At 37.5% G+C, this 23,373-nt stretch overlaps 2 protein-coding genes across 10 annotated transcripts; both read right to left on the bottom strand.

The window, feature by feature from the left end:
• Positions 1-2,384: 2,384 nt before the first annotated feature.
• On the bottom strand, positions 2,385-12,784 carry LOC131541290 (probable global transcription activator SNF2L2). 8 transcript variants are annotated; one of them, XM_058776949.1, is made up of 9 exons: positions 12,422-12,782; positions 12,034-12,142; positions 10,915-10,953; positions 8,681-8,837; positions 6,538-6,767; positions 6,190-6,295; positions 5,778-5,879; positions 4,143-4,275; positions 2,385-3,417 (listed from the first exon to the last, which is right to left on the bottom strand). In XM_058776949.1, the coding sequence occupies exons 4-9, from the start codon at positions 8,762-8,764 to the stop codon at positions 3,263-3,265; spliced, it is 810 nt and encodes a 269-aa protein (XP_058632932.1). In that variant the 5' UTR covers positions 8,765-8,837; positions 10,915-10,953; positions 12,034-12,142; positions 12,422-12,782; the 3' UTR covers positions 2,385-3,262. The 8 variants fall into 8 exon arrangements, with proteins under 8 accessions (XP_058632932.1, XP_058632933.1, XP_058632939.1 ...); XM_058776950.1 differs by lacking the exon at positions 12,034-12,142; XM_058776956.1 differs by lacking the exon at positions 8,681-8,837 and having other exon boundaries at positions 12,422-12,779.
• A 201-nt stretch (positions 12,785-12,985) lies between these two features.
• kank1b (KN motif and ankyrin repeat domains 1b) lies at positions 12,986-22,655 on the bottom strand. 2 transcript variants are annotated; one of them, XM_058776948.1, is made up of 12 exons: positions 22,451-22,655; positions 20,641-20,722; positions 17,421-19,880; positions 17,223-17,309; positions 16,343-16,442; positions 16,016-16,138; positions 15,837-15,924; positions 14,830-15,049; positions 14,230-14,372; positions 13,907-14,107; positions 13,669-13,767; positions 12,986-13,575 (listed from the first exon to the last, which is right to left on the bottom strand). In XM_058776948.1, exons 2-12 carry the CDS (start codon positions 20,669-20,671, stop codon positions 13,549-13,551), a joined length of 3,579 nt encoding a protein of 1,192 aa, XP_058632931.1. In that variant the 5' UTR covers positions 20,672-20,722; positions 22,451-22,655; the 3' UTR covers positions 12,986-13,548. The 2 variants fall into 2 exon arrangements, with proteins under 2 accessions (XP_058632931.1, XP_058632930.1); XM_058776947.1 differs by having other exon boundaries at positions 12,987-13,534.
• Positions 22,656-23,373: the final 718 nt, after the last annotated feature.

The raw sequence follows: 23,373 nt of genomic DNA, 5'->3' as shown, positions 1-23,373 counted from the left end.
GTAACACTAAAATGGCCTTACAAATAATAAATGTTAAATCAAGTCTTCACGTGTAGGCTATTTGGAAATAGGTGTTCGGCTATAAGGTGATTAAATCACTCATCTGTTGTTTATTGTTAGATCGTGATATGTAATGCCTTAAATAGCCTAATATTAATAATTGATCCTTTTTGTAAAGCCATAGTTGTGTGAGTTGGTGCCAGCAACATATAATGGTTTCATGGAGTTACTTTGATGTTAAATAGGCTAAATGGATGTTAATAAATGTCAGCATGAGAGTTCCACGATAAACTGTGTTTTTGTCTGGTTCTTCATTTTGTGTTTGATGAAGGGGTGACCTTTTATACTAAGAAAGTACCTTTGCTATTTAACCTGCAATATACAAACACACACATAAGAGATTATTTAAAGAAGTAATTCAATGCAGCGGAAAAAGAATAAGGGGGAAAAGGTGTGAATATGCAATTTGGTCTATACTGAAATGACTTTTAAGTTTAAGGAATAACATAAAAAAAAAGAGAAAAACCTTTAAGCCATCAACAATAGTAAAATTAAATGGCATCACGATGGCTCTAACAACCTCTACAAATGGCAAATTTACCCTCTATTCTTCGTCAGTTGGTTCTAACCTGAAATAATTGAACCTGAAAAAAACATCTCTCTATTGTTATGAAACACATGAAAGAAATGGTACCAGATAATTTGGTCATGAACTGTTTCTCTCTTATAAAAAGTAGATATTGCTTGCTTGTTGCTTCTCCACTGTTGACAGCTAAGGTCCTTAATCAGACCAACGTTTTGTAATTAGCTTATACTACCACTAAAAGCCTGCTAACATGTACAATAATTGTAATTTATTCTTTTGATACTGCCAATTATTGCACAGTTCCTGCAGAGTAATAATTAGTTTGGATTGTTATAGCACACCAAGATTTAAAAAACATGGCTACTAAATAAAATTTGCAGGTTTAGCTATAAACAGTACAGTTATTAAGACTTCAACAAATTTCAACAAACATATCCAAATATTATTTATGCCTTACCAATGCCTTATGTTTTTTTTTTAATAGGACACAGCAAACATGCTCAAATATATTATGTAGGCTATTTCTTATTTTCTTACATGGAAATACTGTACAAAAAATAAGTGGATATAATAATTACGTTCACATGACTTTGGGAGTAAATCCTTGTTCCTGCATATTCTTTTTCTTGGACATTTCCTTGGCTTACCTTACGATGCATGATCTCTTAATAACGGGTAATTTCATGGTAAATGTAGCGGTAATCCCCAATGCTGATTTGTTAAAAACAGTTTCCTATTATGGTTTGGGTTTTGACCTAAAAACAACTTTTTTTGTGCTTTAATTACCTATCCTGCTTAGAGCACTACACAGAAAACAAAGCCTGACTGCACAGCATTGCCCCGAGGCATCACAGAGAAAAATAACAAGACTGTCAGTGTCACATTATGCATCACTGCATTACACTGAAAACCTGTACAATAAATAATAATAATAAATGATAGTAATTTATGATAATAAATGACTAAATCAGAAATGAAGACCAGGCTAAATCATTTGAACTGTATTAACAGGCAGCAGATGAAAATATGTAGTGTTTGCATCGAAAGTGAAGAGTGCACATAAGATTGAAGACGATGTAGTTATATGCCTTATTTCTCACCAGAAAAGCTATTAACGTATGATCTGTGATTTACAATTCTTTTCTCAACTTCAATTTTTCAATGTAGTAGGAGAGTAAAGCGGACAGAAAACAATGTGGAAACTGATGTGAACCTTTATACACAGGTTAGATAACAATAATAATAATGTATTATTAAATCCCTTATTATGGTCCAATCTTTTTATGTAGCATTCCTGCTGAATAAAAGTATCAATTTATTAAAAAAAAAATCTTATGACCCCATTTTTGAACAGCATATAATAACAATAATAATAATATTCAAAAATACTAATGTATTAAATATGCAATGCATCAAGGATTCATAATAATAATTATACATATTAATCATTCAAGCATTCATAATTAAATTATTATTATTTTGTAGCATTATATTGTAGCTTTTGATTTTGTAGCATTGTAGTATTATCCTTATTTAACTCAACAAAGCCTATTTGTATTTAAAAAGTGCTATTCACGAAATCAGTGTAACAAGTCGTCAGTAAAATAAAATATTTAGAAAGCCAGATTACTAAATGGAACTTAATGCTTACTTATTGTCGCATTACTTACAGTTCACATATCTCATAAAAACTGTTTTAATAAGCTAAAATATCCTAATGTGAATCTGAAATCTTACTTACAACAGCTTTTGATGACCTACAAAGCAAAAAAAGGAAACTGATTCACATTAGTGCCTGTGATTTCATAAAAATGTTTATTTTTGTAATATGATGACTCAAAACTTGCCCTTTTCACATCATATAACCCAATACACTTTTATTTCAGAATCTGTCCACAAACACACCACTTCTCCCATCCATCATAAACTGAACACCCAAACGTGACAGCATCATCAATAGGTGCCTCTCTTTGAGGGCAGTATCTGATCTGTCACCAAAGAACACATTGCCATCATGCCCAACTCCTCTACGTACAGATAGTTACGATCCTGTGATAACTAAAGAAAGATAAAGAGCTGCTGGATAAAAATGTTCCTTTTTTTCTTTCTTTTTTTTTTTTTTTTTTTTAAAGATGTTAACAGTTAATGAAGGAAAGGGAAACGTACAAAGAAGGGATGACAAAGTGCTCAGTCACAAAAACCACAGATTAAAAATTCTCTGAAACAGAGACATAATAGCTTGCAAATTTAGCACAGCTTATACCATCTTGAAAGATTGAATGCATCCATTTAAATGATCATACAATATCATAATATGCCATACCACCATTTCTCCATCCTTGGGGAAAAAAAAAGAGTGAAAGTTTTCAGGCAGTCCGAACTTACAGACCTTTTTTACCATGATATTTTATATCTATTTTGGGTTTATGACTTATTTACATTTTATAAATACATGAAAACAATTCCAATTTCAGATGTATCACTGCAGAAGCACTGCATTAATGTTATTTTTAGAATACAAAGGTTTTACAAAGGAATTTTAAGCAACCATAATAATGAGAGATCACATTCTGAGCAATTCCTTGACCGAAACATCAAGGAAACTGGACTGAATTGGCCATACAATGTTCTTAAAATGGCATACAATGCTCTTTATATCAGACTGTCATTTGGGGTCTAATTTAATAGTCCTCTTGTGTTATTCTCGCATTCTTTGCCAAGGTCTTCATCGCTGTTTTTGACTTCCTTTGAACTGGTATTACTAGGAGCGGTTTTTCTATTTTTCTCCTTTTTTTCATCCAGCTTGGGATTTGTTGATTCCGAAACAGGAGCTTTTAAGACAAAAACATTTACACACTCTACACAAAGAATAAAGACTTTATCATTAAAGTGCCCCTATTATGGATTTTTGAAAATTATCTTTCATGCAGTGTGTAACACAGCTTTAAGTGAATGAAAACACCCTGCAAAGTTTTAAATCTGAAAGTGCACCGTGTATAAAGTAATTGTCTCTCAAAAGAAAGAGTCGACTCTGAATCATTGAAACGAGTCGTTTTTAAAACTAATCTTAAGCCTTTTCATGTTGAAATGAAACATTAGCATATTGCCGCCCACTATTTGCCACTAGGTGCCACTTTTAGGGCGTTAAAAATAGCCGTTTCCACGGTAACGGCTGTACACAAATCAGCACTGCTCACAATCACAATCACAAACACTGCTTTAAATGAAATCGACCAATCACCGCAGATTAGCGTCACACAAAGGAGGGGTTTGGAAGAATGAATCATTGAGCGAATCGTTTGTGAGTCGTTGAGCAAATAAGGTAAAAATAAATGCATATTATAAGAAAATGAAAGTGTTTTTTGACCTTGCATGCATGTCATGCTGTTGTTGGGGACTCCCAAAACCAAAAACAAGAACCTTTCATATAGGGGCACTTTAATAATTTGACTGATTTTGATTCATTTGTCTTATGCATTTATTGTATTTTAGGTTTTACTGATTATAATCTATTGGATCTCTAACCGGACAAGACAAAGCATGCGTTTTGACTTACGCTCTAGATTTAAAAAATGGCCACCATCTGCTTCACTGCTTCCAACAGCATCATTGTCTTCCTCACTGAGTTCCACTATTCGCTGTCTTGCACTCTCAAAAACAGACTTCAAAACAATGGAGTCCTCAAAGATCTAAGATATAGAGAGACATTTAACAATCTCCACACAATTCATCAGCTATATTCACTTACACAAATAGCCACAAATGATTTGTGCCTTGCAAAAAATATTCAGGCCCATATTGGGGACAGTTCAACACAAAATTATAATCCTGTCAGGACCACTATCGTCAAAGATAATTGACAATTAGCATAAAGTTTGGATTGGCGGTATGGTTCTGTTCTGGGCAAGAACTCCCTGCGCATCCATGCAGACTAACATGGAGATAAGAGCAGGGAGAGCAGCAATAACCCCCCGAGAGTAAACGGAACAGAACCAACCTACATGTATTACAGATATCACTAATGTTCAATAATTGAATATACACATTTTAGAAATTAGTCTGATTCAAAGGAGAATCAGAAGGCCAAATCCTGACTGGACAAGAGGAGGAGCTGGGGATGGAGGAGGGTAATTAGCTATTGAGCAATGTGAAAACTGCTGATAAACCTAAGGGACCTTACATATGAATGTCGAGATAGGCATCGTATTCCTATAGGTAAAGGTGGATCAGCTGAGACTCAGGTGACGCTACGCTTGATTTCTGTCATCATTTACGTATATTTAAGTTTTGTTTTGTTTTGTTTTTCTTCTTCTGTTGAGCACAAAAGAAGAAATTTTGAAGAAAGTTGGAAACCCAAGAGTTGACGGTAGCCATTGACTTCCATAATATGAAAGAAAAAACTGTTTTATGAAATCAAATCACTAGACAACTGTTTGGTTACCAACATTCTTCAAAATGTCGTCTTCTGTGTTCAACTGAAGAAAATAATACAGGTTTGGAACAACTTGAGGGTGAGTAAGTGATCACAGAATTTTCAATTTTGCGTGAGCCATCCCTTTAAGTACTAAAGTAATAGTTTTAATGTTTAATGCAAATGTGACCCTGGACCACAAAACCAGTCATAAGGGTCCATTTTTTCGAAATTGAGATTTATACATCATCTGAAAGCTGAATAAATAAGCTTTCCATTGATAGGACAATATTTGGTCGAGATACTACTATTTGAAATTCTGGAATCTGAGGGTGCAAAAAAATCAAAATACTGAGAAAATCATCTTTAAAGTTGTCTAAATTAAGTTCTTAGCAATGCATATTACTAATCAAAAATTAAGTTAAGTTTTGATATATTTACAGTAGGAAATTTACAAAATATCTTCTCGGAACATGATCTTCACTTAATATCCTAATGATTTTTGGCATAAAAGAAAAATCAATAATTTTGACCCATACAATGTATTTTTGGCAATTGCTACAAATATACCCCAGCGACTTAAGACTGGTTTTGTGGTTCAGGGTCACAAATATGAACAGACTGTTTTTACGTTTACCAGAGATGAAAAGATCTAAAATCCTGTTAAATCTATTTGCATAAATGTTGCAATACCATTGCAATGCACTGAATGCAAAGAGTAAAAAGTATTTTAAAGTATTTGTTTTAAAGTATTTTTAAAACAATGTACATAAGTCAAACCTGAGATCCTTCCAGATTAAATGTCTGAGCATTGTGGCACATCTGCATGATATCCTTTTCCAGGTCAGCAATGCACCTGTATTTGTGATTACGTACTCTCTCCTGCATAAACAAAACCAGGAAAGATTCGATAGAATACAAGAACAATGCAAAAGGTATGTTAACAGCCATATTTCCTGTGAAATTTTAAAGTAATGACAGATTTTCATCAAATCTGTAAAAAAAAAATTCTGCTTCCTTCATATCGTTCTAAAACGCAGCCAGCAAAAACACACAACCTGTGTGACAAGACATTTCTTGAGCTGAAAAGGATGTCAGTGTGGATAAGCAGTAAGAATGGAAAAAAGTAAAGAATAGCCTGGTGGAAAAGGGGAGTGATGGAGGCAGAGGATGAGGACTGGGCATTACTGACCCTGATCCTCCTGAAGTCGACTGGCTTGCGGATGAGCTCGTAGTACTCTGGCACCTCTTTTCTTGAGGGCAGCTGAACGAAACCTTTACTGATCTGTCGGCCCAACCTGTAGAATGGTGATATATTAAAAAAAAGGTACAAAAAAAAAAAAGAGCTGTTATTATGCATTTTATTGTACTGTCTGACATGAAGCACACATGCAAAAATAAAAGGAAAGAGTACAAACTTAAAACTGCTGGCAAAGTTTGTCGTAAATCACTTTGTTTTAGTGTCGCGATTTGCATCACGTCAAGAAATAATAACAGCCGCCAACAACAAACTATTAAGTCTGTGTGTTTAACTACTGACGTGTCCTTGTAGTTGATGACCATGTCTACGATGGTGTTCATCTGTTTTGTGAGCTTGGGAGGGTTGGGTGGCAGTTTCTCGGCAGGAGGGCGACCCCGTCGCTTTTTGACCTTCTCCACCACCTCCTGACCAGTCTCAGAGCCCTGGTTGCCTTGTTGATCGCTTTTTCGTTTCTTTAAGTTACTTTCCTCCTCCATAACCTCAGACACTCCGTTTTGGATGGCCTGAGACTGAGGAAAAGACATTTTGACAAAGAAACAGTGATGAGTAGTACTGGATATGACAGAAATAAGGATTTTGCCGTTTTAAAAATATAATATTTATATAAATATTTTCATGAAGTTTTAACTCTCATTCTTACAGCACCCATTTACTGCAGAGAATCCATCGGTGATCAAGTGTCATGCTAAACTTTTCCAATCTGTTTCAATTAAGAAACAAATTGCCTGAGGGCGAGTAAGTTTCAGCAAATTTCCATTTTTGGGTGATCTATTCCTTTACTAAATTAAACTTTATTGTAAAGTTCTGAGTTACAGTTTAGGTTACAATTTCTAAAAAAAAAAAAAAAAAAAAAATTCTTATAAACTATTCTATAATGTATAAGCGCCAATCAGGACATTATTATGGAAAAAAAATAAATAAATAATAATAATAATATAGTGAATTTGCTGCTGTAATATTATTTAAGGCATATTAATAACCATCAGAGAACCTAATTTTAACAGTGTTTTGTGCCATCATCAACCTTCTCTATGCAAATAACAATTGAAACTTTATGGTAATGAATGTACTATGAACATGTACAAGTTTGCAAGATATAGGACGCTGAATTAAAGCAAGATAGTCAGTATTAAACAACTGAACAGTTTGATGAACTTTCTGGCCTTTCATCCAAACACTTCCATGTCCAACTCATCATCATCTTGGCTATAAATCTCACCAGCCAATCTGCCTTCAATCTTCAGTCCCCTCTAACACGAGCAGCTGCTTTCACTTCCATTTTAATATTTGATAAAGAATCACTTAACAATATCCCACTAGCTCTGTATGATCCAACACAGGGGCTGCTGGGGAGGCAGGAGACGCTGGTACACTGATCTTCAGTCCCATTGTGAATGAACTGATCGACGTTTACGGCGATGCTGTTCTCCAGCCAATACACCTGACATAACGGAACAGTAACGGCCGAATGAGTTTCATTAAAAACGGGTCTGGAACGCTGCGACTAGCAACATGCACGCGCCTCACGTGTGATAATAAGCAAATGCGGAATTCACTGGATGGGTGGGTGTGTGTGTGTGTGTGTGTTGCCGAGTCTGTGTTTTACACAAAGGCAATTAAAGTGCAGTGATATGCCTGCCGCAGAGAGTATATGAGAGGGATGAAAATATGAATTCTGAGTATGACGCTATGCAGACAGCGCCAGCCATTGATGTCTAAATCAAACACAAGCGCGGCGCACAAAACGCTCTCATATACTTTTATATGCACAAAGAAATCAGACAAAACAAGACGCAATGTACTGACGTGAGAGAACAGCCCTCACAGACGCAAACATTTCATGCAAATATCTTCTACACGGGCGTAAGACAAATATGAAAGCGCGCAGAGAAACACACGGAATGCATTTATTCACACGTACCCCAGGGGACCATGTGGAAGGAAGGAGGCCTAATAATCAACAGCATAATAATGGAATGCACGCTGACACACACACACAAGCTCGCATGCACAGACGCACAACTGAACCGCTGCGCACAAAACATGCAGGGTGTTTGCAAAAAGCACATTCAGAAGAGTCTGTACTTGGTGCAGCAAGCCAAAACCCTTGTTACGCTACACAAGTCTATTCCTGTAACCTCTAGAAAGAAGAAAAAAAAGGTGTCAGGATCCACACAACCGATTTGTCTGGGCAATGCTTTCCTTCACCAGACACAGTTCACACCTACACACACACACACACACACACACACACACACCCTCTCTCACTTTCTGTCTGTGTGCCCATGTGCTGAAGCCTGGTGTGATTGCGTGCTCTATGCGCAGGAGAGAGAGCAAGTGAGAAGGAGAGTGTGTGAGAGAGAGAAAGAGAGAGAGAGGGTGAGAGAGTGAGTGAGAGAGAGAAAGGAAGAGGGCGATTTACCTGACTGTGGTCTCCAGGCTGGCTCCAGTCTGGAGGAGAGAGAATTAGCAAACCAGCATTGCAGCGCGCAGCCAGTCTCTTCATCAGCTGATCACTCAAAACGCACAGCCCGAAAGGGGGGCGAAAAGCGCCCAGCTTTTCATACACAAATCAATTGCTGTTAGGATGTTGAGAGAGAGAGAGAGAGAGAGAGAGAAAGAAAGAGAGAGAGAAAGGAATAACTGTGAGATGCCTTTCTGCTAGTTTGTCCCCGTGGAAAGGCCTGCAGCTCGCTTTTCTCTCTCTCCACCCTCTCTCTCTCTCCTTTTCTTTCTCACTCACTGCATGTTTTAATATCGACTGTCGCAATCTGGTTTCTTTTCCTTTTTTCCCTTTCCCGTCTCCCTCTCTTTTATGCTCTCCTTCAGTCTTTTTTAACCGCCCTTCTGTTAAAAGAAGCGGGCTCCATTTTTGTGCCTATGCAGATGGTTTTTTGCAAGCTTTACTGACATCTTGAGAGGATTCCAAGGTTGTTAATGTTGTGTTGCACACACTCTCAAATACACACGCACATAAATTGGCTAATGGCATGTTTGTATCTGAGTCTGGGAGCTTTTAAAACATAAAAAAAGAATAGAGATTCTGGTGAAATCATTTGGGGCTATAAATATTACCAGATAGTCCAAAACATAATAGTTTCTGTCTGCTTCCCTTTGAGAACTGAGACTAATAACTTGTAAAGTAGCTTCACATGTAGCTCACAGACGTGGCATATGCTTAATTATTTTTATGCTGTATTATTGCAAGGGCTCAGCGGTGTCCTGATATTACTTGGAATGTATTCTTGGTCAAACATAATCGGCTGATGGCAGACCTGAGACACATTCATTTTGAAATGATGTCGCTGAATTGGTATGGGTGTGAAAATGTGCTTTATACAGTCAATAATTGAAATAGACGAAACAGACCCTGAGAAAAAAAGCTGAGAATTTTGTATGAGGGGCACATACAGCAATAAAAATAACTTAGCCATGTGTTTATCATATTTCTAGTTAAAATGAATCCCTGCAATAAACCATAACCTGACAAATAACTCTTCATGTGAACAGCAAAGAAACTTAGAAGAGTTTGTGATAATACATCAAATCGGCTCTATATAATGTCATGTGTTATCAATTTTAGCATTATGCAATCTGATTTTAAATTCATGATGAAAGTTCAGTTTAATAAATTGCCAAAATTTCCTAGGAGGCTAAATTGCCATCTGTCATCAGAAATCCCTGTGATGAGTCATATTTCTGCTTTCAATATTTTCCTTAAATTTTCATGAATGAAATATGCCTCTTAAGTGTCTGTGTAAAATCAGAGGCAGTTTTAAGATGCAACATTGTTCATGCACATTTGCCATGGCAACAGCTTCATTACAAAAGCCATTGTTTAATTTATCAAACAATCTTATCTAATCATATTCTTGACAAACCTCTGAGAAGTATCAGTATTGTTTTATCCCGGAAGAGCAGATTTTTATTGTATGCATGTGTTGTGGCATGATTACACGCCTTCATAATTTTACATTTCATATGCATGTTTTGCTATCAGGTCGACAAGGGCATTTTGGTAAAACATCTCAGGCGGTTACTATGGCAACACCACGTTTTACTGGCTGCAGACCGCACCGAGCTGTAATGCTATAGCATTCCATCACAAAACACAGACACACACTTTGTCGTACCGACACACTGAGCTGAACATTCTCAAACACAATGAGTCTCTGAGCTACATAATCCAACGACATGCTTAACTATAATCAATGAAGTTAATGTAAGTCCATGCACGCATCTACATAGGTGATGTGTCAGGTATCAAAAACATAGATGTAGTATGTCATGTTATATAAAAGCTACACAAAAAAGCAAATCTTCTAAGCTAACCTCAATAGACACAGCCTTCAAATTAATTTCTCACCACAAGATATTGTTTGTATAATACTATGGGCTGCCTTTTATCTGACAGCCATCTATTTTATTTTTCATGACAGCTACACTGATTCTAAATAAAAATGTCCCTCTTTTTGTGAATAATTTCTTTTGTCATGTTACCAATTGCAAACAGGATTGTGTAGCCTCAAAAATGGGCTCCAATTGATCGTCATTATGCAGTAGAATGCAATATCACACAGGATTTCATTTAAAAGATTAAATTCACACAAAAATGAATTAAAAAAAAAAAAAAAAAAAAAGTCATCAGTTACTCACCCTCAAGTTGATTCCAACCCTGAAAGACTTTTTTGTTTCCTGTGGAACACAAAAGAATTTGTTTTGAAAAATGTACTAGCTGCTCTTTACCATGCAGTTACAATAAATGGGGAATGGAGTTTTTAAGCTTCAAAATAATCATAAAAAAAATAAAATAAATAAATTGGCCAGTGATTCTTAATGACAAAATATGAAGTCTAATATTTTGTATTTTTTGTAACACACACACACACAGTATATATAGCAAGATGCAATAAAATGGCAAAAGACATCTGACTGATACATATGTACTTGGGCACAATTTTAATTTTTTTTTGATTATCTGATGTATTTTTCAGACTCATGGTTCTCGAGAGATCCTCTCCTAAGATTCGCGAAATGCCACTGAAATGCAGTATCATAAAAGTAGTCCATACTACTTTTGCTCTATGTAAGTTTTTGGAGTTTCGTCATGTTTTCAGTGGAGAAAACATCCAGTTGTAACAACTGAATTCTAAATGATAAGCTCTTCATGACAAGTATTAAATTCAGATGATGTCCGAACAATCAAATGCCCTTCACACTGCATGTGAAAGCCATGGAGTGGCATTTCTTATCAGAGTAATAATTACCCATCTGTTTGAGTTGGGACACCATAACTCTCTATGGGGTTAAAAAGAGCAGATCACAGTCAAATGGCATATGTTCACATATCTAGACCAGTTTCTATAAATGCACCACTGAAAACATTCTAAGCAGCTGTATCAGTGTCTGGTGTGGGAGCTGCTCCCTCCTGAGCAGACAGCGGCAGAGGCTGGTAAAATTAGCTCATCACCGGCTGTGCTACTGAACACTGATATCTTATACGGCTCAAGAAGGCCAAGTGTTTTAAAAAGCCACATTTTCTGTTCTTCAATCTAAAAAATGAATTATACAGTTCAGGCGAAGATCAACATTTTAAGACATTTTGTCTTCCGGGGGACCAGCTAAAGTTCCCCATGGGAAACACGGCTTAACAAACGAACTAAATGTCACTGTGAAATTCCACAGAATTTCCACATTTCTTTTGTTGCGTAGACTGTAATACACTACACGACTTTTAAAATCTCAACAGATTTGAAAACACTGGGCATTACTTACCGACTTGTAAAAGCTGTCCGTCAGACACTGAAGGACTGAGGATCACACACTACCAGACTTTGAAGTTGTTCAGATAAACAAACTCACACAGAAATGTGTGCCTCGTTTGCTAGAAGATGAGTGACGACAAATGAAAACACAACCATGTTCTCTAAAATCGGCTCAAAATATCAAAAATGTTTGATATCCTCCAACTGATCTGGAATCAGCTAAAAAAATCGGAGTCTGTAAATCTGGCCAAAAATCGTGTAGTGAATTCCAGCATTTACATGATAAAACCACGGCACTTAAACAATTGGTACTTAATTACTACTATATTCTGCTACATGTTACTTTTAATGTTTTCGTGTAATGTTGTGATACTCTTTTGGTCAGAAAATGTCTTTACCTGCAGTCGCCGCATATGCAGGTGTTGAACTTGACAAAAACCTTCTTGATCATTTACAAAAGACAGATTGCAGTTTTTAATGAATTGTAGGCAAATATCCACTTCCTGCGCTCTTATGGCTCTCTGTTTTAAAGCGTCCTGTTAACCATTTCACGGAGTGGGAAATGATCAATTCAGTCAGTGATCAGTCCAAATGATTCAGAACGATTTAGGTCTTTAACTAGTTCGGCCGATTCAAAAGAACTGATTCAATTGCACTCATGAATCGGGGAATCACTGGTTCAGATTCTAAACGAACTACTGAAACATTGGGTGTGTTTACACTCTGATTTTTGTCAGTTCGATTGTTATAATAATAATAATAATAATAAAATGAATAATATTTCTTTGTAGATTTGTTTCCCGAGTTAGGACGACCTTCCTCATGTCTGCTGATCATCTGCAGTCCAGCTTTTCGCCGTTAGATGGCATTACAACTGTATGAATTCTACAGATCTAAAACACAAAAAGAGAGCAAAGTAATGCAATATTTGCAGTAAACACAAGGTGGTGATGTAATCACATATTTATTTACTTATATATGAACATGACATTTACATTTTATTCACTTTTATTAAGAGTTCTTAAAATCTAGATTTCAGATTTTGGAAATGAAGAGTGTATAGCCTACTTGGTAAAATATATATTACAAGAAACTAATTCAAGCTTTTAAAATTTGAAAAAATTTATATAATCCTAAAATGCATATAAATTTATATATCACCTAAAATGAATATATAAAACTGTTTTGACATGCAGTTTCCTATTATAGTAGGTCTTTATTACTGTCAGTCTGCATAACTGGTATTTGTATATCTGGAAAACATAACTGTCAGTAAAGAAGAGAATAAATGATGCAGCTTGTAATACCAACAGTGCACTGCACTTTTGAAAATACTGCTCTCTTTAATATTACACCTGTTGGAAAACAACCTGTCGCATTCATCTCAGTCATATGATTGAACAGGTCGTTCAGAGGAGATGTCTGAATGGATGAAGAGAGCATGGGAAAATGTCATATCAATCAGAAGAGCTTATGCGTGCAACAGGTGGAGTCTTGCTTCGAGGGGAACCCTGTGGATGAGCATTCACACACACACACACACAAAAAGAAACTGTTGTGCAGCTAATGTGAGTAATTGGTAAAAATATGTTACTAGTAAGTACAATTTTATAAGAGTACAAATGTAGACAAGGAATAGTCATACCCTAGGTTGGCCCTTTGAGTAGTTGACATGGGCATAGAGAAGCATAGCGATATCTTTGTGCCCAGCCTCCAGAGCAATGGACAGAGCAGTGCTCTCATCCTACCAGCACACAGACACAAAACATACAAAGCAAAAGCACACAGACAAATTTAAACAAGAACATCCATTTAAAACACAAATTACAATATTAAATCATTACTGTAAATCTTTTCTCTCAGATAGCCATGTGGTTACTCACATTGTCAGTCAGTGTGGCATCACAGCCTGGCTGGGCCAGTAAGAGTTTGACAATGTCAGCATGGCCGTGTTCACCAGCACACATTAGAGCAGTTGACCCCTCATCATCCTGGATGTTGACCTCTGCCCCAGCAGCCAGCAGAGCCCTGACCATATCTATACGCCCATGACTGACTGCTAGCATGAGAGCTGTCTGACCAGCCTATTGAGCAAACAGTACACAAAACACCAAATGATACACAGATACTCTTGGGTAGAAACCGTTTTCTCAGTTACTCGTTTAAATGGCTCAACATTCAGTCAAAAACATAGACAAGCAGATACCTGGCTGGCCTTGGCATTAACATCTCCTCTGCTGAAGAGTTCTTGCACCACCATCATGTCATCTTTTGTTTCCACGGCAGCCAGGGAGGCAAGCATTATGGGAGTATAACCAGCCTTATTCTGATGATCAACATTACATACTCCTGCATGAGAAGGAATCAAGACCAAATGAATTATCCACAGTTGCATTTTAAAATAACATGCATATTACATTTTAAAATAACTTTTCTATTTTAATAGATTTTAAAATGTAACTTATTCTTGTGATGGAAAGCTGAATTTTCAGCAGTCATTACTCAAGACTTCAGTGTCACATGATTATTCAGAAATCATTCTCAAAAGTATTCATTCTTTCATGAATAGAAAGGTCATTCGAAAACCATTTATTTAATGGATTCTTGCTGAACAAAAGTATTTAAAAAGTATATACTTGATTTTGAAATATTCAAAGCAGAACCAACAAGCACAACTAATACAGCTAAATCAAAAGTAATAGTAATACAGCTAAAGAAAGATGTATAGAATGAACAAAAGTTTGATCTAGTGCACTACTTCACAACAAATTAATCTAGGATTATAGGTTAATAAGTTTCAAGGTACCTGCAGCAAGCAGAATCTTTACTATGCTGAAATTAGAGTGTGACACACTGTAGTGGAGGGCTGTGTTGCCATTTTGGTCAGCCATGTTGGCCACATAGCACAGGACATCAGGCGAGACATGGCGGCAAGCGGAGAGGAAGTCCTCCACGATCTGTGGGCATGCCCTCTTCTGACTGGACACACAGAACCACTCCTGCTGCACTGTGCTCAGACAGGAACGCTTTTACAAAGACAAACAGATAAAATGCAAAATAAATAAATCTAACTAAAATGTCGGGTGAGTATGAGTAAACCACACAGAAACTCTTTAGACATGCTACGGCAAGAACAAAATGACACCAAATAAATGAAGCAGGTTTAAATGACTTTTAACACAGAAAGAAAATACAGCAACACTATAATTTTAAACTTCCCCAAATCCCACAGAGTACCGAACAATCTGATTTATATGCCAGTGGGTAATTATGGGATAAGAGTGAGTAAACATAGAACACATCAACAACTGAGCTTTTCAGACTGAAATACAGCTCCACAACACATCATAAATTAAGTTGGGTTTGCCCTTCTTTTGTTTTCCTGTTGTTGAGTTATATATTTCTGTGCCTTGAGAATTAATTCCCGCAAGTTTCATAAACATGTTTGCTCACTAAAACTAGATTTGGTTCAACAATGTTGTTGCTGCAAAGCAACTGAACACACTAACAATTCAGCTACTAACAATTTGGGTGAAATGATTACTCAAAAGCCAAAGGGAAGTGTAAAAAAAAAAAAAAAAGGGAATGAAACCTATACAATCCGTTAAAAAGTAGTGATTTAAAGTCTGGGAATCAATCTCTGATAATAAAGGATATACAAAACATATTCATTCAATGGGCTTTAAATGTTACAGACTAAGACTCCTCAAAAAGCATCTACTATACAGTAACTGCTAACTGAAGAGAAGAAGAAAACCTGGAAACAATAAAAGCACTGACATTAAAACACAGATCTCTGTTACTGAAACTCACCAGTTCTCTGTTGGATATAACCTTGCTGCCACTGAGGTGAACCTCCAGAGTTTGGCAGGCAGAAAGCATCTTCTCACTAAATTTATACCTACACAGTAGAAAACAAATGTAACATGATAACGTTTTGCTGAACAGCATCATCTTGCACTGATAAAACAAAACTTGTTAGAAGCATGAACCTTTCTTTTCTCTTGGGAATCTTCCCTTTATCTTTGGAACTCCCATCTTTCTCCCTCTTTTCTCTTTTTTTATGCTCTTCATCCTCAGAATCACCACCCTCAGACAGGGGGTCCACAGTACCTCTGTGTAGATGCAAAGAGAGAGAGATTAAATGTACAATTAAATGTACAATGCATAGGTATGAATAGCAATGCATATTATTCTAAATTAATTACACAACCAATCTGGTAAAAGAATTCTAGTTCAGCATTAAGAAAGAAAAAAAGAACAAGGGACACTGAGCTGAATTTATTAGTTATGATTAAATAATGAAAGCCTTTATTTACCCATGTGAGGGAGGCTTAGGGTTCATACTATCCATGGACTTCAGAGTAGTGCTTCTCCTTTTCATGATGGACCTGAGACAACGATCATCACTGGGTGAGCCTGAAAGAAATGTCATCATATTCCTGATTAAATTAATAAGACTCAAAAATGATTTTCAAGTAAAAGTTGATATTGCTTCTTGTTGATGTTGCTGTTGATTTTTATTTTTTTGCAGAATTCTTAAAAAAGGTTTTTAAACTGAAGTTTGGGGATAAATTAAATCTGCATACAGTTGATGTTTATCTCCCTTTCCTTGCAACATAATATTTAAATAAGAAATAATAAGAAATTAAGTCTTTTGTGAGGAAAGCTTCATATTTGCGGATCCTTGCCATCAAAAAAACTTTAAAAAAATAAAAAAGCTTAAAAAACCCTGAACACATTCCATTCTTGTTCACGGTCTGCCATGACAGCACCTAAACATGCACACACTCCTTTATACACCACACACACCTGCTAACGGCTCTTTTTATTCTGTAATAAGGAGTCCTAAAACACAAACATTCCTGTCTTTCAGAAACCATGCGCAGAGCAGGCTTCCAGTGAGGATGTTATTCATGCCTGTGTCTGCCACATACCAAAAGACATGAGAGCATTCCACAAGACACCAGCAACCCAAATATTCTAAGTGTAGGGCTTATTCAGCCAAACCAGAGAGTGCTATTTTCACCTCCTGTTCAAATTCCAATGCAAAAAGATTGCTCTGAAAAAAGCCTCGTCCTTTCTGCTTCTTTTTGTGTCCTGCATGCACTTCTTTGTCGGGTGGAGTCATTTAGACCAGGATGCTATACTTTTGCTTGCTAACTGACTTGAGTTGCCTTTGACACAAATAATACATACCATGAAGAGCAGCAGACATCTGCAACTCCATTTGATTCTTTTCTTGAACTTTTGAAGTTTCATTTGATGTCTGGTTTTGTGCAATGCCTGGGAGTTAGAAAGAAAATGAAAGCTAGCAATCAGCTGAAACCACAAAGTATCTAAAATGCCAAAAAAAATGCTTTCAAAGGCAGAAACAAAAATTATCCACATTATTACCTCCAACTTGTTTATTTAAAACACCAGGGGACTGTAGAATGACCTCATGTTTTGCCCCAGGGTGACTGTCAGTTAATAGGTCCTGTTGTTCTTGAAGTAATTTTTGCATGCGACCTATATAATGGTCAAGTCCAGGCTCAGTCTGCACAAACATTTGGCCCTCTGAGTCGCGTATTCTCCCGTCTCCCACTTCTACTCCAACGCTACGTGTCTTAACCGGATCTGGCAGACGGGATGGACCACATGCAATGTTCCGCGTATGGAGTCCGATGAGGATATTCTCATTGATATTTGCCATTCCAACGCCCACATCACGTGTCATAACATTAGGAACAACAGGGGTGCTTGTGTCTCTATCTAAGCATGCAGTGGTTCCAACAGAGCGCATCTGAACAGCAGCCACTCGGTCGCAAACCTTCCCATCTCCAACCGCCAGAGATCGGGTCATTGCATGTGCTGTGTTGGTATGTCTTTCCCTGGTCAGTGTGTGCTTTGTGTTGGTGCTGGCTTCAGAGATACAGGCATGCAAAGTGCTGGTGCTGCGCGAGACGGTGCAAAAGGCTGTGCTGGTACGCTGAGACATGGTCTGAGGGATTGCCATCACACCCAAATCAACACTTCGAACTGGGTCAGTGACAGTTCCTTGGGAAATTAGTGATTTGACAGATCTGACATCCACGTCGACCGTGCAGTCACCACAGCCCACTGTTTGGCAGGAAACGCTCCTTTTGTTCTCCATTGTCTCTGAGGTAATTGTGGCAGCATCACACACACACACTGTCGTCCCAACACCTTGACTGTGTGTTGCCACACTCTTGCTTCCGACACACTGATCTTTTTTCTCTACTCTTTTGCGCACTTCCCACTCTTCCATAGGTGTATCTGGGCCAGACGATGCAACCTTCATCTCAGGTTTGCAGGAAACTCCAACACCAATGGAAATCTGCTCTAGTCCTCCTCCAACAGCAGAATGCACAAGGTTGGTGTGGTTTCCAACCCCAAGAGTGCGAGTTTGCAACTCAGTCTGGGTGGCAGCGCAGTTTACCTGCGGGTGTGTGGAGGAACTCTTGTCAGCACGGTTTCTCGCTTCTGCTTCCCGCAGTTCACTCCTCAACCTGCCCATTTCTGCCTTGAGCATTGCTTCTTTAAGCTCAGCTTCCAGTATCTGAACCCGGTCACTTAAATGTTGGATGGTTTGCTGCTGCAACTCAGTTTCTGCTTCCTTGTCGGATTCCATGCCAAGCATAGTCTCAGTGACGCCGACAGCCACTGACTGAGTCTCAAGTTTGGCATCGACAGCAACATCCTTACTGAAGTTTAATTTGTGTTGATGAATGACAATGACTTCATCGATGGGCCTGTCATCGCCAACTGCGACAGACTTTCGATCCCTCATCTTGAAAGCTGAGGATTCAAGACGTGCGTCTTGGATCTTCCTTTCAAGCAGTTGCATTTCAACACTGAGCTGTTGAAAATCCGTCAGACCAGAGATGGCACTGTGCTCCCAACTCTCCATCGCTGGTTTGCTGTTCAATTCTTGTAAATCTTTGTCAATGCTAGAGCTAGATTTTTGAGCTTCATCTTGGTTCTTGACCAAGGCGGTCAGTTGTCTCTTTTCTTCCTGCAAAACAGCAATCTTCACCTGTAGGACAGGAATGGCATTCACTTGCTCCTCCAGGTCCTTTAATCTTCGTAAAGCAGCTGCCATCTGATCCCTGACCATCTGCAGGTGGAGTGGGCTCACACCGCTCACTGGAGATGCCCGGCCTGAGCTTGAGGGGCTGATTTTTAGGCCGCTCCCCAATAACAAGGTACCTTGCCTGGGCTGGTCTAGGACTGTCATCTTAGCACCTTGATTTAGGGCACTCCAGCTTGTGTATGGAGACAGTGTACCGGTAGAGCCAAGACCACCAAAACTGGCCAGTCTACGGCGCGGCTGTGGTTCTGGAGGTTCTTGCTGCGATGAGCCTTTCTCGTGTTCCAAACGCTTGCATGTTTCCATCAGAGTCTTTTCTACTAGAGGATTTGATTTGGTTGGGGTAGGGTGTTGTGTGGCTGGGGTAGGCGTCCCATGTTTATCCCGCTGAGAGGTAACTAGGTCTTGAGGGACGTCTGGTCTTTGGCTGGAAAATTTAGGTTTGGAATGGGGAAGTGGCGGTCTTCTTTTGTTGACAGAAGAAGAGGAAGAGGATGAAGAGGGAGAGGTTTTCTTGGCTTCATCACTGCTCACCGAGGACAAAGACTCTGACGAAGTCCAGTTTGTGGGGTTTATGATGCGTTGCGGCTCAGAGGCAGCATTTGCCACCCCCGGCCGCTTGTTAAAATGCAGTCGGCGAATGGTGTCACTTCGCTCAATATCATCCACGTATTTAACAAAGTCTAAGTCAAGCTGGTACCCATATGGTGTATCGATGCTGAACGGGCTACTCTCGAAAGTGTCAGCAGGGATCTCACTCCAGTCTGTTTAAACAAAGAAGACAAAAATGATCTTAGCAGAGAAATTTAGGAGAGAACAGAAAGTTTTATATGAATGCATCTTTGTCATATATTTTTGTAAAAACTAAAAATACACTTCCAAGCCAAGGGCATGAAAACTTATGACTGTAGAAATAACTGACATGCCTGAAAACACAAAATTGAGACTTGCGGAAACCAAAAAGAAATCCATTTCAGAGTTCAAAATAAAATAGTACATACATATTCTTTATAATCTAGAAACATTTCAAATGGCGACATTCTCAACTTTCAAAATATATCTGATTTCTGTGAAACAGTAGTATGCATTCCTTATCAAAATCCAAATTAAATATATCTGAAAGATGGCATATTTATTCATTTTCTTACCTGCTGATTAGAGTTTCCACAAAAAAAAAAAAAAGTTGTAAGTCTAATAAAGTTTCAGGAAAGTTCAACTGCTCTCTTTCTCCTCTCTGTCCTTGTCTATTCTCTCTGCTCTCCTCCTCCAGGAGGCCTTCCGTCTCTTATTTAGCATTTTTCTCCACCCACTGCTTTTTTATTCCCTTCCTCTTTCATCCACTCAAGCACTCTAAAACTCTTCCATTGAAAAGGAATAAAAACCACACTAACCATGCCTTTACACAGAAAAAAATCCCAATCAAATACAAGCAAATCTACCCTCTTGCATTATTCAGAAAAAAGAGAGCATGCATGTCAAAACCATTTTGGTGATAATTGGTGAAACAGAGTTGCTGATTCTTACGTTGTCGATGGAAATGTGTCTCTTGGGTCATGGCAGCTGTTGATTGACGATACGGCTGTTAAATTTCTCAGCAGTGGAAACGCTGGGAATACAAGAACAGACAAAAATATATAAACAGAGCACATTAAACACACCACCTAAGATGTGCCTGTTGTAGCTGATAAAATGTATTATATATTACTCAATGACAAAGTATTGCAACCAGAGCTCTGCTATCAATCTTTTCTTGTTCCACAAGAAACTGTTACAGGTAGGGTTTTATCCAGACTGCAAGCTGTATTTCATGCAACAATGTAAAACTCAGGCCACTTCAATCAAACAATATATAAGCAAAAATATAAAACTGGACAGGTGAAGGATGAATGTTTTGTGTCTGCTTATGCTTATGTTTAAAAGAGATTCATTATCTTTTCATATTCTGCCCCCTGCCCCCTGCTGGAGATATGTAGAAATGTAAGTAGTCTGTAGTTCTCCAATACACCACCTGAAGAAAGAGAGAGGCTGAAAGAATGAGAAAGGCAATGATAGTGAAACATGAAGGGATTGTTAAAAAATGGTTCTTTTCTCAGTCTTTTGGATAAACTGCTTTGGAAATAAATAAATAAAAATAATAATAATAATAATAATAAATATATATATATTCATAGTTTTTACAGTTGCTGCAAGCAGGAGTTATAGCTCAGTGACACACTAACAGCAACAAGCAAAAGCTCATGTGTCCACTACGTAATGTCATTTCCTTCTGATTATGACAGAAATGAAGAATGAAAGAGACCCTGCAAAGCAGGAGAAGCTTGCACTGTCACTGCAGACAGATATCTGAAACATGAGACCTGCTTTGGGTAAAGCATTGTGTCAGCTGAATTGCTTGGCAGTGAGAGGACACGAACACACTGACACAACACGCACGAATGGACGCACACTGATCCATGAACACACGTGTATATATATGATAGAAGCATAAAGGCTTTAGGGCATAAAGTAACACCTGAGAATAACAACTAAGAAAATGAATGTAATACACAACTGATGAAAGAGAACAACAAAGTTCTGTATCATTTTTTTGGCACATATTAAGAAATACAGTTGTTTTTGCACTGCAGAAAAACAAAAATGAACTGAAATGACTACTCGTGGATAAATCATTTATGCCTCTAATATGCATATAATTTGCTAAACATTGATAACAGACAAAAACTACAAATGAACTTGATTACTGAATGTAACAAACGCCCATGCTGTTTTTATTTTATTTTTTTTATTTTTTCTTCTTCTTCTTCTTCTTCTAGCAAAACAACTCAAATGTAATCCTTAAACACAAACAAAGGCTGTTTTGTTGGAATGCAATGAAAGAAGGAAAAGCAATCTGGTTAGCTTTACTGGATACTGCATTCTTTAAGGGGAAAAATATGTATGTGTGCAATAATGGACATAATCTGCTCCTGGTACAGACCGGTATGGGCTCACTGGATTACACACTAATTTGAGACTAGCTCAACTGTATCACAGAGCAGTCCTTAACTAATACCACAGTCATTTTTCATTAATAACTTACTTAAATAGAGAGTGCAATAACTAATACTTTGTGTTTGGGCAGCAATAATTACTCTACCTTGCCTTGAGATATTTTTTAAACATTTCTCTGAAACATTAATGATATTTACATATATTTAAAGACTCAAAAACGCCATCTCTGCAGCAATATATTTTTGGACTGCCCAAAGGAACGACTAAATAACACAGTGAACAACTTCCAAAAAGATAGGCTATCCCATCTGCACTAGTGCAGGTGAGTCTGTTGTTTACATACCAGAGCGAAGCCCAGCTTCAGAGATCACTGCTCAGCGTTTCTTCTGCGTTTACAATTGAACACTGTTGTTTATCTTGAAACAATGCTCCAGTTTTGAAAGCTTAGCGTGAGCAGCCAGTCCTGGAGTAACTTCACCATGCTGAAGATGCGTATGGAGGAGTTGCTGCTTACGCCATGACGCACTACGGCAGGTGTGCAGCAGAGGTCTATCAGCTTGAATTCGTAATAGCGAGCTACTTCGTACTTATTTAAATTTAAAACAACCACATGTATGGTTCTGTTGTATATATTTATATGTGGGTTGTATAAAAAAATAATTATATTTAAAAATAGCATTTAATTTATAATGATAAAAATGTAGCCTAATACTGTAAATTGCATATCCTGTACAAAATTTTAGAAGTTAGAAATCAGAAAAGAACGTTTAGTCAAAACTCAAATTAACTAATAATGACAAATGTCTTCAGGATTAAAGTGACATCTGCTGGTCATTTTCTGAAGTACAGATCGCTCTTTAGAGATATGCATGGGAAGAAACACAATAAATAACAGGCCTACACATAGGGGAGACCGCCCTCATGCTACTTTAGTGAATAAAGGTGGGTTTGCTTAGAAAGTCTATTTCTGTACATACCTTAAAATCTACAAAAGTATATAGAGAAGATATTGATCATTTTTCAAGACTATTTTTTAGCAAAATAATCATGACTCTTATCAACCCATGAAAACACAACAAGGTAAAATGTAACATGACTTATTTTGTAATAACTTATTGATGAAAAATTAAATATATATTATACTGTAAACACGTGACAACTTGGCCTGACAAAATGTATATAAAACTATCCTTAGCCTAAGAACAATTTTAACCCTTTGGATAAACTTAATTATGGTTTTATTGTTTGTTTGCTCAACAAAAATAT

Source organism: Onychostoma macrolepis, chromosome 05, assembly GCF_012432095.1.
Source record: "Onychostoma macrolepis isolate SWU-2019 chromosome 05, ASM1243209v1, whole genome shotgun sequence".
NCBI classification, from domain to species: Eukaryota; Metazoa; Chordata; class Actinopteri; order Cypriniformes; family Cyprinidae; genus Onychostoma; species Onychostoma macrolepis.
Note: the sequence above shows the minus strand (reverse complement) of the source record. Positions and strands in the feature narration are given on the sequence as shown.

Excerpts from the sequence above, each read along its gene's own strand:
- LOC131541290 (XM_058776949.1), bottom strand. The coding sequence starts at position 8,764 with ATGAAGAGACTGGCTGCGCGCTGCAATGCTGGTTTGCTAATTCTCTCT. Across the intron at positions 5,880-6,189 it reads TCGACTTCAGGAGGATCAGG|GAGAGAGTACGTAATCACAA; the intron begins GTCAGTAATGCC and ends TTGTTTATGCAG. Across the intron at positions 3,418-4,142 it reads CCATTTTTTAAATCTAGAGC|CTCCTGTTTCGGAATCAACA; the intron begins GTAAGTCAAAAC and ends TTGTCTTAAAAG.
- kank1b (XM_058776947.1), bottom strand. The coding sequence starts at position 20,671 with ATGACCCAAGAGACACATTTCCATCGACAAC. Across the intron at positions 16,443-17,222 it reads GATGTCTGCTGCTCTTCATG|GCTCACCCAGTGATGATCGT; the intron begins GTATGTATTATT and ends CATTTCTTTCAG. Across the intron at positions 16,139-16,342 it reads CCTAAGCCTCCCTCACATGG|AGGTACTGTGGACCCCCTGT; the intron begins GTAAATAAAGGC and ends GCATCTACACAG.